Source organism: Hordeum vulgare, chromosome 2H (genome assembly GCF_904849725.1).
Source record: "Hordeum vulgare subsp. vulgare chromosome 2H, MorexV3_pseudomolecules_assembly, whole genome shotgun sequence".
Classification (NCBI taxonomy): domain Eukaryota; kingdom Viridiplantae; phylum Streptophyta; class Magnoliopsida; order Poales; family Poaceae; genus Hordeum; species Hordeum vulgare.
In genome coordinates, this window is record NC_058519.1 from 474115245 (window position 1) to 474130349 (window position 15105).

The following is a 15105-nucleotide window of genomic DNA, read 5'->3' on the forward strand; positions in this document are numbered from 1 at the left end:
GGGGTTGCTCTCATCCGTCCGATCGCGATCTAACGACCACGAACAGAGGAAGTGGCTAGGTGGCACTACTGACCTGTGTAGATGGGCTATGTAGGGGTGAGAGGGAAATAGCGCGGCGCGGCAAAAAGATTTAAAACACCGAAACACGTCCGACGATAGATCGAATACGGTGCCGCTACCGTCGACCGTTCGGGTACCAGACGGACTCCGATTGCGACGAAATTCGATAGGCGGCCTAGCTATATTAAAATAAGACCGCACGTCAAATCTCAACCCAATCGGAGAAAGTTTTACGCACACTTTTAAAAACAAGATTTGACGATGTCGTGGCGCGTGCGTGTGCGGTCGGGCTCAGAACGGACAACGACTTGAACCGGCAACTAACAACGGATGTAAGTTTTTGAAAACTGGCGGCAACGGAGATGCCGATGCAATGCAGATGATGCGCACGATGCGAAGATGATGCGACAAAAGAAAATAACCACATGACGAAAACGGAATAAAGGGGGAATATTCTGGAACATCGGTCTCGGGTTGTCACAACTCTCCTACACTACAAGAGGATCTCGCCCCGAGATCCAAGAATGAAAGGGGGGAGAGGATGAGAAAGAACAAGAGGTAAAAATTCAGTCGCTTCTTTGACAAACGAGTGAAACCAACGATCCTTGAAGGTTGCAAAGCGATGAGGAATGACATGAGAAACAAGCAAGAATTCACGGAAAATTTCGGCAGCACTTCGGTAGGAAAAAGGGACAAAAAATTCGATAAGGTAGGAGAATTAGACAATATTCATAACAAACAACTAAATAGAAAAAGGGAACACCATGATCTTGGTAGAACAACATAATAGACCCAAAAGGGCAACATCACAAAGCCTCCGGAACAATAGAATATGAACTAGCTCATACGGAAGAAGAGAATGAAGAAAAGAATGACAACTATATCGCAAATGAACTTGGAACGCATCCTTGCAAGAAGAATTGAACAGAGATGTTGCAAAAACAACAACGAAAAGAACAAGATAGTAGTGGGCTTATGGAAACCTTTTCAAACTAATGAAGTGACAACCAGCCACTAACAGAACAAGGATTGCTTGGGAGAAACAAGATATGGACAATTTCTTACACCAAGAGGATACATTGAGAACTTGGATTAATGACAAGCACCATGACAGCAACAATCCATAGGAAAAGCTTTAGGTGAAATCCAAACCAAGATAGCTCAATGAAGAAATCATGGGTTGAAAATATCTCATGATCATAGAATTGGTGGGTTTAATTATCTCATTCTTGAAAGGAAATCTCTTCGAGGCTCCTACACTAACAAGAATGCTATAATACCACCTCAAAGGATAAAGGAAGAAGAAATGCACTTGGAAATGCAAGAGAAGAAAACTTGAGGTTCTCCAATAAGAATCTTGAAGAACACTTTGAGAATGAATTGACATCATGAGCCGCTCCGGAAGAAGAATTCAGATTACTATGAAAATAATAAGAATTATGTTATGTTTATCCTTCATCAAGTTTAATTGATGACAAGGAACAGATTTAGCATGCAACTTATTCTTTTAGAAAAGATTGAGGAGAGATATGAACACAAACTAGAAGAAATATTAAAAGAGACACCGATGAGAATTGAAATGAATGAGGCAACCATGAATGAAAGGAGATACATGAGAATGAAGAGATCATGATCCACATGAGAGAAGAAAACTTAAACAACACACCAGAATAATTGAGAGACGAACTAAGAGACAACAATTGAGAAGAATTTGAGAACGAAAGCTAAAAGCTGAGAACGAAGAAGTCTTCAGAAATGATGGCCTTCGGAGGATCGAGAATGAAAACAATTTAGAAAAACACCGGATAGCAAGAAAGGGATTACTCATGACTGGAACAATTAAGATGATGGCACCAAGCTGAAATGATGAATCTTCAAGAGAATGAACCAAGATTCGAGAGAAACACTCCTTCGAATCTTCAAAGCTGAAAAAAATGAGGAGAACACCACCAAGAATAACTGAGACACTCCGGAATGAAGAAGAATGAAAGGTTGAGCCAAATATGAGATTTAATTCCAATAGATCTTGGAGAAGGGATATGACTGATGAAATTCATACTTATGTCATAGTTGAAAAGAATTAAAGATCTTCGGAAAAGGATTACAAGAGCTAAATAAGATCATGGGAAAGAACCTGTGGGTTATGGGCCCACTCAAAGAAACCACCGTTGAAAAGATTGCTAGAAAGAGCGATATTGCACCGTTATAAAGAAAACTAGATGAGGCTGAGCACCTCGAAATAATTGAAAGGGTTGAAAACAAGAAATTCTGAGATAACTTCAACGCTCCAGATAGAGTAGAGATAATGACAACAGAAGACTTGATAAGAATCTCCAACACAGGAAAGAATTTAAAGGATGGCCAGGATATGATGAACACGGATAACCATATTAAATTCACCGGGAAAGATAACAAGATTGAATAAATATGAACACGAAGCTCTTGAGAATCTTCACAAGAATCACCGGCTAGGACACGGAATAAAATATAGAGGAAGCAACACTGAATATAAAGGCACTTGGATGATGATTGAAACATTGAAGAAAAGGGTGGGAGGGCAGGGAAAAACAAAGACAACTTGGGACAGATGAGATGAACTCTGGAATAAAATGAGAGAATGGTCTGCAAGTATTGGAGAGGATTGAATTACTTGAAGAGAACCACACCGGTTGGAAAAGAATTAACATGACGACTCCGGTTGACAAGAATTGATAAGACAATTGATTAAGTAAAAGGATTAGCACTCTGATATGAATATGAGAACACTGCTTAGAAAAGATCTGAAATCACCACTTGACATCGAAGAAACTCGAATTACCATATTCAACAAAACAAAGGGTGAGGCTTATGAAACAAGCCAGAACAAACTCATGAGAAAGATTTCCGTTCGATATGTTCGTGGACAGGATCGCACGGGCTCGAACCTTACAGTAGTCATCCTGTGCAAGGCAGTGCACATGACATACGAAGCGTCCCCGAGTCGTAGCAAGCTACAAGGACTCTTTAAGACACAACGAGAACCGCTGTAAGTCGACCCTCAACAAACGAGTCCACTAGATGTCGAACCCCAACCTAACATCATGCATTTGTTGGAAGATTGTCCTATATGAAACTACTTGAATTCCCACCTAAGAATTCCCGAAATATCTGGTCATGCAATCTGGTACACTGATACAAGGAGTAATATCACACAACTCCTATACTAACCCGTCACCTGTATCACATCCGTCAACACACAACCAGAATCTCGGACCTTCATCTACAACAGACCCTCGTGATCACAATGATACAAAGTATGGTAGTACTCCCGAACAATCTGCACTAGTACTGGGGACATCGGGGTTATCTCGCCACTACTAGTATTGAAGCAATTACGAACATTTTTCGTACTGAGATACTAAGAAATCCGAAAGATAACGATGTGCTCGAGAATCCCCTAGAGCTCAACTCCTCGGAAGAAATCAAGTCAGACAGGAGGCACCAAGACAGAACTCCGTCACATCAGCATCATATAGATTCCAAAAAATATCTGCGTGATCCTAATTTTTTTTGACTGAGAACAGGAGTAGAATTAAAATATTACGTCAAGATTCCTCACTAGAACATAGAAGAGGAGAAAAAAGAATCCTACACTCCGATATATAACTAGACTCAAAGCAGTTTTTCACTAGACTCGACTCGGCCAAGTTCGATCAATCAAGGGGGCTCCTAGGTCGGTACTACTCTGATACCAACTTGTCACGCCCAAGATGCGATCCTATCCTTAATTTGGCAAGAGGGCCTCATCAGGGATAGAAGCGCATCTCGTTGTTTCGCAAGAATGGATATCGTTACAAGTACATGTACTGAAAAGAAGAGGTATATATATAGAATTGGCTTACACTCTCCAAAGCTACATCAGAGTCACATCAGTACAATACATAAACATCAGGAAGAAGAGCAGGGTCCGTCTACGGACGAAAACAAACGAGAAAAGAAGAACGACGTCCATCCTTGTTATCCCAGGCTGCCGGCCTGGAACCCATCCTAGATCGATGATGAAGAAGAAGAAGAAGCAACTCCAAATGAACAATCAACGCGCTCGCGTCAAGTAACCTTTACCTGTACCTGCAACTCGTGTTGTAGTAATCTGTGAGCCACAGGGGACTCAGCAATCTCATTCCCAAAGGTATCAAGACTAGCAAAGCTTATTAGGTGAGGTAAGGTTAAGTGGTGAGGTTCCAGAAGCGGCTAAGCATATATATTTGGTGGCTAAACTTACGACTACAAGAAATAAGAGGGGGAAGATCTACGCATAGCGGACGTGACTACTGATGATCAAATGAATGATCCTGAACACCTACCTACGTCAGACATAACCCCACCATGTCCTCGATTTGAGAAGGAAATCACGTAACAGACAGACACGGTTACGCACTAAGTTGGCAAGTTTTAATTAAGTTAACTTCAAGTTATCTAGAACCGGTGTTAAACAAAGTTTCCACGTTGCCACATAACCACGGGCACGGCTTTCCGAAAGATTTAACCCTGCAGGGGTGCTCCAACTAGTCAATCACAAATTACCACAAGCCGCGTAGAAATCCTCGATCACGAAGCTTGCGATCTCGCCGAACTCCTTAGTGGAAAACCTCAACTCTGAAATTACCCAAAGCATCACCGGAATCCCGATGCACAAGATATCTCGTCAAAGGTAAAACTAATCCAGCAAGGCCGCCCGGCGTGTCGACGATCCCGATAGGAGCCGCGTATCTCATTCTCAGGACACGACGGATAAGCTACGCGTACAGAGGCCTGATAGAAATCACCCAAGTTGCCCTGGGTTGGCCCCACACAGTGCTATGTTTTGGACCAGCACCATCAGCATTGGCCCCCCTGTATTATGTGAAATTACTCCTCGGGTTCATGACGCCCTATGCTTTCAGTATTAACAAAATTATTATATTGGGAAAATGTAGTACCAATGTTGGGCCTTGCCAGACCATCTTTAATCTAAAACGAATTATCAAGGGGGTCCCCATAACAACCCCGACCGTGTTAGGAGCGCTCAATTATGGAACATAACGCCGGTAGCCGAAACTAAGGGGGCAAAGGTGGAACAAAACACCAGGCTAGAAAGGCCAAGCCTTCCACCTTTTACCAGGTATATAGGTGCATTAAATTAAATAGCATTTAATAGGGTGATATAACAAGGAACCCATGTTTTCACATGGAAGCAACTGCACCTGCAACTAGCAAGGCTAACACAAGGTTAAGCAAGCGGTAACATAACCAATCAGTGGTTTGCTAGGTTGTGAACAGGTTGAAGGTTTTCATGGCATTGTTGAGAGGCTGATAATTAACATGTGGTAGGCAACGAGACATAATCGAAAGAAGCGGTAAAACTAGCATGGCAATGATAGTAATGGTATCTGGGGAAATGGTCATCTTGCCTAAGATCCCGCTTGGAAGAAGAATGACTCCGTGAAGCAGACGAACCGATGTAGTCGAACGGGTCCTCACATTCCGACACGCTTGCGGAACTCTATCGAGGCGAAGCAAAACGCAAACAAGAATCAACACACGATATTCACCACACCATGCACAACACATATGATGCATGAGTAGCTTAATACATGCAAGTCACGGCATGACAATTCACAACACTCAAACACTACACATTAAGTGAAGTTCAATATGCAACGAGTTGCATATTGACGAAACTCCACGTTCAATTATTTAGTTCTATCCCGATTCGATACACGGCATTATTAAATGTGGTTAAACATGGCAAGAGGTGAAATGTAATTTAATCTTCCTATCCAGGCATTTTAAATGAGGCCGGAAATGTCATATAGCATCTCCGAGACGACCTCACATGTTAATTTACAATTCTGTCCAGATCTGAACTAACATGTTTTATTAGTTGTTAAACAGCAAAACAAATAGGTTCACGTGATTCGACACGTCGTGACAAGCAATTTACACATAGAGAACATCTCCAACGGAGCTACGGATCAAAAGATACGGACACCGCAAGATATGATGGCATGAATGCAATATGTGTGCAACGACGGTCACGAGCACTTCAAAACATACAACCCGCAAGATAATATGAAACTACACGAGATTCTAAGCAAGTTCCATATAGGACACGATCAAAACGGAGCTACGGTTCAACAGCTATGAGCTAAACAAGAAATCACTACAATCTGCCAAAATCAGCCACATAACATTTCCTACACCCCACAACTACGAGCTACAAAACGACAATATACTCAACCAAGGCATGACACGATAGAGGGCAAGAAGCACTACAACATACAACTAACAACAACTAGCATGGAAGCATGGAACACTAGGAAAAGAAGTCACAAAATGGCATCCCACACACTATTTCAGACTTAGTGAAAATAGCAGTTTATGAAGCTGCAGTTTTCGATCTGAAGGCATATTGATAGCAGCAAAACCATCAGCTACAGGACTCCAAAAGGCATGAAAGTTCCTAGCATGCTAGAGAATCCCAAAGTCTACAACTAACTCCATTGCATCAACCTCAAAAGAGCTACAGATCAAAAGATAAACTCAAGCAAAGACAACAACAAAATATAATAGATTCAGACTTAGAAATATTTCAGCATCTCTAAAACATCACTATTTCCTAGCAAGTAAAGATCAACCAAACCACACATAAAGATGGATTTCTATTGCAACCAAAAATACCAGGGGCTAGACTAAACATCAAAGGGCAACTCTCTAGTTGACAACTCCTTCAAACGAAGCACAGAATAAATCACGCAAAATAGACAAGAGGGCCACACGTCAAAATAACACGCGAACTAACTTGCTCTAAATCTAAAACTAAATTCACAGTTAAATCCCATGGATTTTACTACCCCGAAAACATATAAAACATGTGCGGTTGCGTAACAATAATTTCACCACACGTAAATGCGAAATAATGTCCTAAACACGGGAAATAAACTAGCGGCAAATCCCTACACGAAAAAATACCAATGACTACTCAAAAATGCATGGAAAAGGGGTTCCTAAAACATGAACATTTTATCTACGACATTCGAGCAATCCGGACACGCACGAGAAATAAATACGGGACGAATCCTATTGGGACAGCATGTAAAACTATGCATTTGGCACGTCAAACTACGTCAAACAATTATGCAAGTTATAAATTCGGATTCTACGCTCAAAAATACACAAAAACCATATGCTACACGTCGCGATCCGACTTACGGAATAAAAGTTACGGACGTTCTAAAATACGTCTATTTTCTGGAATTTAATTAAATTTCGGAAAAACCTAAGTTAACTAATGGGCCTAAGAGTGGCTCAATATAGCAAAAAAATGCGTTGGGCGGGGGATAAGCTCACCTGATTGGCCTCGGGCCGGTTGGTGGAGTGGGCCGAGGGGCGAGGCTGGCCGAGCCCAGCTCCTGGTGGGGAGGGAATTTTCCTCGGCAGGATCGTCCTGCCGGAGCTCTAGATTGGTTCTGCTCAAGTTCCGCCTCGTGGCGGCGGAGAATCCTTCGAAAAGCCTCCTCCTGAATTTTTTCAGAAGGAAACCATTAATATAGCAGAAGAGAGGAGCTAGTGGGCCAGCAGGGAGCCCACAAGCCCCCTAGGCGCGGCCAGGGGGGTGGCCGCGCCTACCAGGCTTGTGGTCCCCTGGTTGCGCTCCTCTCGCACTTCTTTGGCCCAGTATTTTTTATATATTCCCAAAAAAATCCACGTTGATTTTCACGGCTTTTGGAGTTGCGCAGAATAGGCATCTCAAACTTGCTCCTTTTTTAGGCCAGAATTCCAGCTGCCGGCATTCTCCCTCTTCATGTAAACCTTGCAAAATAAGAGAGAAAAGGCATAAGTATTGTACCGTGAAGTGAAATAACAGCCCAAAAAGCAATAAATATCAACATGAAAGCATGATGCTAAATGGACGTATCACTGATGACTAAGCGAGCCATCGATCTTTTGATGACCCCACATCGGAACTCTCAATGAAAGCACGAATGTTGGTGTCAAAACTGGTGGATCTGTGGTAAGGGGTCTCGAGCTGTGGATCTTGGATCAAGACAGTATTTACCTAGGTTCAGGCCCTCTCGAAGAGGTAAAACCCTTCGCCCTGCTTGATTATAATGATGTGTGTATGACAATTAAAGAGTCGATCTACCACGAGATTAGATGAACTGAACCCTAGATGAGTAGGATAATGGTTCCTCTCATCTACGAACTAAAGCCTCTGGTTTATATAGACACCAGGGGTACCTAGGGTTAGACATGGTCGGTTGCCATCAGGGAATCAACATGCCAATTATGCATCTTGCCTTGGAGGACACACCAAGCCACCAGAGGTTTCCTTCCTGAACGTGGAGTCGCCTTATAGCTCAGCCTTCAAGTAACAGCCACATAGCGGTCCACCTGTCCGACCCATAAGAGATAGACCGGCGGCCCGAGGACCCCTTAGTCCCGGACCCTCATCCATTGCGATGTTTGCGGCGGAAAATCCATACCTCGTGCAAGACGAGTAGGAGTTTGGGGTGCCGCGTAGCAACGCAAAGAAGGACGTGGAGGAGGAGGAGAATGAGGATCAGGACGAGGCTGCCTCATCGATGGCGATTGAGCTTAGTTCAGACTCGGTGAAGAATGAGGAGGAAGACACGTGCTGTGACATTCAATGAGACAACCTAAGTAGTTTGCAATAGCCTATAGTCATAGTATCTTCTCTATCCAAACTATGTTTAAGTTTACGAACTATGTTTTAAATTTCCATGTTCAAAACTCTATGTTTGATCGAATTTGCAATGGTATTGTCATTTTCATGTCCAATATAAGAGAAATGTGGGAGTAAATTGATGCCCTATTATTGGGTTGTTGTTGGAGCTAAATAAGCCATGCAATATAAAACTACTTTTGTTATGCATGTATTGGGTTGCCATTGCAGATGCTCTTACTAGGCCTTGGATGTCAGGCTCATGTTCCGTGACATTAGTTAGAGAAAATTTATTTCACTTTTGAATGTAGAGCTGCTAATAGAGACGCTGATAGGTTAGCCAAGTTTTCTCACTCTCTAAATAAGGGGCAACAAGTATGGCTGGTTGCACCACATGATCATTTTTGTATTCCACTCCATGTGAACTTTGATCAATAAAGTTTGGTTTTAACCCCTCAAAAAATGTTAGAGGAACTTACAATCATTTCTCTCTCGATTTTTTAACTGATCAGGCATTTTTCTTATTATTAGTTAACATAGAAAACGTCATTGGACTCGCGTTAGAAAATACAATGAACCATCCTAAATGCAAAAATATTCGCCTAGCTCCCATTCAATAACATTATTTGGACCTCCAATCGTCGAGCTCGTCGCAGTTTGCAAGATCAACCATCTCCATTCTACAAAAATTACTTGACTCCCTTCTACGAAAATATGATCCGTTATTAATGTCCTTTTAAACAAATAAATGAATAAAACAAGCACACATGTGGAGGAGGACACCGCACTAGCACGTGATACTATTGGAACCCCTAACTGCGTTCCTGGACCCATGAGGCACTACCAATGCATGAGTCATGACCATGACCGCGTTTCAGACCAAATAAAAGCCTCTTTTTTGTAAAGAAACAACAGAACATCAAGTTGCTTAGTACTCCTCTGTAAACTAATATAAAAATATTTAGATTATTAAAGTAGTGTTTTAAATGCTTTTATATTAGTTTACGGATGAAGTACTCCATATTAAGCAACACACAAAAACGAATGTGTCCTTTTTATTGTCTTATTAAGCTAGTATTTGTGTTGTGTCCACTTGTTTCGGTGCATCTTGTATTCTAGTACGAAGTGTTGGATCTGGCACTGCCAACGCGCAGTTTAAACATTTTCTGAACAAAGCATAGGCCAGCAAGATGCCAAGAGCAATCATCGCGAGCTAGCAAGCAAGTTCGGTGGCGATGGCCGATCGCGGCGGCAAGGCGCCAGTATCGACACCGACTGCAGCCGCAGACGTGGACATCGATGCGGAGGTGGTCATCGTCGGCGCCGGGATCGCGGGGCTCGCGACCGCGCTGGCGCTGCGGCGGATCGGCGTGGGCGCGGCCGGCGGAGGCGTGCTGGTGCTAGAGCGGCACGCCGAGCTGCGCTCCACCGGCGCCGCGCTCACCATCTTCCCCAACGGCTGGTTCGCGCTCCGCGCGCTCGGCGTCGCGCACAAGCTCACCTCCCGCTACGATGCCTTCGAAACGTGCGTCTCCGTTGCCGGCCATGATTGTTGCTCTCCAAGGATTTTTGTCCTAGTCTCTTGTTTGTGATTATTGCTCTAAAATCAGCCAGGTCTGCTGCATGCAGATCCCGAGTGACAACTCTTGAAACTGGAGCGACGCAGGTGTTCTGCTTTGCTGGGCGCAAAAGCAGGTCAGTGACAGTCGTGGCAAATTTTCTGTCGGATTCCGCCGGAACTTAAGCTAATCCGTCTAGCTAAAGCAGCGGCGACGTGAGAGTGAGACCGATGCATCGGAAGGCGCTGCTGGAGGCGCTCGCAGAGGAGCTGCCTCCGGGCACCATCAGGTTCTCGTCCAAGCTCGCCTCGATCGACACCGAGAAGGCGCAGGGTTCCCCGGAGGTCGCCGTCCTACGGTTAGACGACGGCACGGTGATCCGATCCAAGGTACACCAATGACCCAACGACGCACATGTGACATGTGAAGATTAGTAGTACGTATTACCATAAGTGGGTTTGCATGTTCATTAATTTGAGCAGGTGGTGATCGGGTGCGACGGGGTGCACTCGGTGGTGTCGCAGTGGCTGGGACTGTCAGAGCCGGCGAGCTCAGGCCGGTCGGCCGTCCGCGGGCTCGCCGTGTACCCTGACGGGCACGGCCTGAAGAGAGAGCTCCGGCAGTTCCTCTCGGAGGGCCTGAGGGCCGGCATGGTGCCCATCAGCGACACCGACGTCTACTGGTTCCTCGTCAACAACACCGTCTCCGCAGAGCAGGAGGCCGGCACGGACCCCGCGAAGATCCTGCGGGAGGTCACGGACAACCTGGGCAGGAGCATGCCGGCGGAGTACCTGGACGTGGCGCGCCACTCCGACCCCGGCAACCTGTCGTGGGCGCCGCTGCTGTACCGCGCCCCTTGGGCCATCCTCAGGGGTCCGGCGGCACGCGGGCCGGTCACGGTGGCCGGCGACGCGTTCCACCCCATGACGCCCGACATGGCGCAGGGCGGGTGCTCCGCGCTCGAGGACGCCGTGGTGCTCGCGCGCGCTTTGTCTCGGGCAGCCACGCCCGCCGACGGCTTGGCCGCCTACGTGGCGGAGCGGCGTGGCCGGGCTGCCTGGCTCGTCGCCGGGGCTTACCTCTCCGGCTGGGTCCAGCAGGGCGGCACCAACGTCCGGGGCGTGCGAGGGTACATGGTCCGGCTGTTCCGTGACTGGATCTTTTACAGGTTCTTGTTCCCCAGGCTCGCCGATACAATGTGGTTCGACTGCGGCGACCTGGTGGAGGAGCCCAAGGTGGAGGGCAGGGGCAAGACCCACTCGGAGTAAACTGAATGATGGTATACTCCTTATGTGTTATAGCCCGTGCATCATATGAAAGCATTGGTGTGTGTTTTATATTAACTCACTCTATATTACGTGAATAATTGCAGCATTGTAGATACAGATTTTCATAAACTGTTTTTATAAACTCGATAAGTTTACAAAATTTAGCTTTGATTTTTTTTTTTGGAAATATGCACTACATATATCTTAAAACAGATGGAGTATGCTGTATTTAAAACATATCTTAAAACAGATGGAGTGGAAGGGAGTGGAACAGAGATATCCAGTTGAACAAGTGACAGTGACAGGCACAACTCATAAGCACTTTATTGGACCATTCCTTGGTACAAGTAGGGCACACTGCACAGATGAATATCAACAACTAAAGAAAAGGAACAAAACACGACCGCAACCATTTTACGGCGCAACACGAATAAGGAAATGCAATAATCACACGCATGCACTTGAAAGAAAGAAACATTGCAAATCAAGAAAGAAGCTCGAAGCACGACCATCGAAATCACCGGGCCAGCTTCGAAGAGTGTCGCTCTGGATGGGTTTGTTTAGAATTAGAAGTGGTTGACCCTCCTGCAGTTCTTCCTGATCTCGCCGTTTTGGCCTGTGAGCGGCGAGATGTTGCCCATCTTGACCATGGACTTGGCGAAGTGGTCGAAGAAGAGCTCGTTGCTGGCGGCGTAGCTCTTGACGAGCTCCATGGTCTCGTGGCTCTGCGTGAGCAGGACCTCGTCGGAGTTGAGCAGGCCGTTCATGGCCAGGATGTTCTTGTAGTACTGGTTGTCGAACCGGAACTGGGTGGCGGGGTCGAGGGCGAACAGGATCTGGTCGCCGCCGGACCGGGGGCACCGCCCGCGGAGCTTCGCCGCGTAGGCCGGGTTCAGTGTCGGGTCCGGGCGCCCGTCGTTGTTCTGGCTGTAGAGCCGCTGCCGGAAGCTCACGCAGCGCGAGTCGCCGATGGTGTGTGCTCCTGGATTGTTCATTGCATACACGACATGTTACTTACTGTACATCACATGCCCATGCGGAATGGCAATCAAATCAAACACCCGCCAACTGCATGCGTGTATAGTACTGTACCTGAGAGCGCGACGAGGTCGACGACGTCGAGACCCTGGTTGCGGAACTTGGCGGTGATGGTGGGGAGGGTGTCGTTGGGAGCAGGGATGAGGTTGTTGGAGCCGCTCAAGCTGGCGGTAAGCGAGTCCCTCCTCCCCAGTGGCACCTCCCAGCCCGGCCCGCCAGTCTGCTCCACCGGGCAAAGTTCATCAAGTCAAATCAATATTCGTTTCTGAGAAGGCAATGCTCACGTTGTGTTGTTATTAGCGTGTTGGATTGCTGCATACCAGCACGGTGGAGTCCCTGGCGGCGACGGCGGCGATGTCGGCGCAGGAGACGGTGTGGGGGCAGGCGTGCTCCAGGGCGGCCTTGATCTCGTCGATGACCTCGTAGCCCCTCAGCGAGTCGCGGTTCGGGTTGGACCGCTTCTCGGTGGTGAACCTGCCGCTGCCGTCGGCGTCGAGCAGCACCGACGCGTCGCACCCCTGCACGAAGCAGTCGTGGAAGTGCAGCCGGAGCAGGGACGCCGCCATGCGCGGGTCCTTGGCGTGCTCCTTGGCCACGATGGCACCCACCACCTCCAGCATCTGCGGGCACGTGTGCTCGTAGAACTGCGGGATCAACGGGCCTGGGACTGGGAGCGGCGGGTGACCCGCAGCGCCCGCCGGGAAGAGCGTGGACACGGCCAGCGCCGCCGCGACGGCGACCGCGAGGCCGCCGCTCCAGTGCAACGCCATCTTCTCTTCTCGCGCTTGATCACTAGCTCGATCACACTCACAGCAGAGTAGAGATGGCACGATCAACGACAAGCTCTACTGATCTATGTTGGTTTGATCGAGGAGTTACGAGGATTGCGTAGGTATTTATAGAAGCATACTGCACACACATGTAAGTGTAACGGGGTGATGAGAAATTAAGGGCTGCTATCGTGATAATCTGGCAATGTTATCTTAACGAGTTTGAGGGAGCCGGTAATGGCCTTTCCAGCACCCTTCTCATCTCCTCCATTGCAGCTTTAGCAGAGTAAGTACAACCTATGCACTTGCACATTCGATTCAGGTGCACGTACACAAGAAGACAGAGCACCGGTGAGAAAGGCACCAGATGCCACCTCTCTAATTATACGAGTAGATGGCATGACATACATCCCCTTAGCATGGCAGCTAGAAAGAGCTTAATTCACCTAAATGCCTAATAATTTTTGCCGCCCTTGTTAATATACCAGGAGGCTCTAACTGTTGGTCCCTGGAGAACAAATGACATCTTCAAGGCAGTAGTCTATATTATACCGAGGGTCACTGACAACATAGTTGAAAGGTAAAGTTTGACTCACAGCAATCCTTCAATATGAATACCAAATTCGCATATTCTCTTTTCGACACATTGGAGCACCTCTCGATTAGCTTGAGCTCGACATATTAGTACACGTAGCATACTTTCAAGTACAGTTATATCGGGTACCTCTGAGATGAGAGTAACTGCATAGACTTTAGTTGTAACTTTTTCAAAGTAAAAGTATCAATCCCACGGAAAGCATATGAATCATTCGTTTGTCTCTTGTAGGGTTCAATAGCTATGCTTGCAAGTTAAAAGAAATCCTAAGCAATAGTAATATGGTGAAGGTGGTGTAGCAAACAGTGTTACTAAAGTAAAACAAAGTAACAAGAGAAGTGGTCGAAAGTTGTTAAACTCGATAGGATTGAGGCATTCTCAAAGAGTTAGGATACCCCACTAGTGTGTGTCTAATACCGGTGCCTAAGCATAATGCTATGTCGGATTCTAAGCAAGTTTATATGGGTTTTTTTTGTGGGCGGAGCCGGTAGAGATAAGTGCATACATACAATAACCCCGTATCACATACGTCACCACTGTATTACCCACTCTCGTTACCAAATGATGATTAAAGGGCAAAAGGTCCCATGCATGCAATCTATAAACGGTCTCCATTTATCCCCTGCTGCACCGATCTGGGAGAAAGGGAGATAAGCGATGTCACTTACCTACCTCTGCAACCAGCCGGTTCGCCAGTAGTAATAACTTTCCATCTAAAATTGACATATGTTGCATGATTGACTTCCCCCGACATCAAGAAGACTATTAACATAAACATATCATGAGAATATCAAATCTTAATACCGAACAATCTATTACACACTAGGGTTCCTACATATCCAGAGAACTGTGGAAACTACTCACACATCAATGGCACAAACGAGATGAGGGGAATTATGATGAGCATGGTGAGCTCACACAAGTAACACAAGATTGAATCCATTCCAACTAATGTATTGCAAATGGATGGGGATGATATGATGATGATAGTGGTGATGATTGGCTCAGCGGCCCAGTCGTGGCGACTCCCTGCTCGTGTGCGGCTTCCAGGTCCGACCGGCGCAGGTGAGGTGGGGTGACGTCCCACCTAGCTCTGCTCGTGGGCAGCGAC

General features: G+C 46.3%; 2 protein-coding genes across 2 annotated transcripts; one reads left to right on the plus strand and one right to left on the minus strand.

Moving 5' to 3' along the window:
• Nucleotides 1-9827: 9827 nt before the first annotated feature.
• Nucleotides 9828-11733, plus strand: LOC123426715 (monooxygenase 2-like). The gene is made up of 4 exons (XM_045110586.1): nucleotides 9828-10289; nucleotides 10394-10459; nucleotides 10532-10712; nucleotides 10806-11733. Exons 1-4 carry the CDS (start codon nucleotides 10000-10002, stop codon nucleotides 11589-11591), a joined length of 1323 nt encoding a protein of 440 aa, XP_044966521.1. The 5' UTR covers nucleotides 9828-9999; the 3' UTR covers nucleotides 11592-11733.
• A 157-nt stretch (nucleotides 11734-11890) lies between these two features.
• LOC123426716 (peroxidase 72-like) lies at nucleotides 11891-13511 on the minus strand. The gene is made up of 3 exons (XM_045110587.1): nucleotides 12950-13511; nucleotides 12684-12849; nucleotides 11891-12573 (listed from the first exon to the last, which is right to left on the minus strand). Exons 1-3 carry the CDS (start codon nucleotides 13397-13399, stop codon nucleotides 12158-12160), a joined length of 1032 nt encoding a protein of 343 aa, XP_044966522.1. The 5' UTR covers nucleotides 13400-13511; the 3' UTR covers nucleotides 11891-12157.
• Between the last annotated feature and the right edge of the window lie 1594 nt (nucleotides 13512-15105).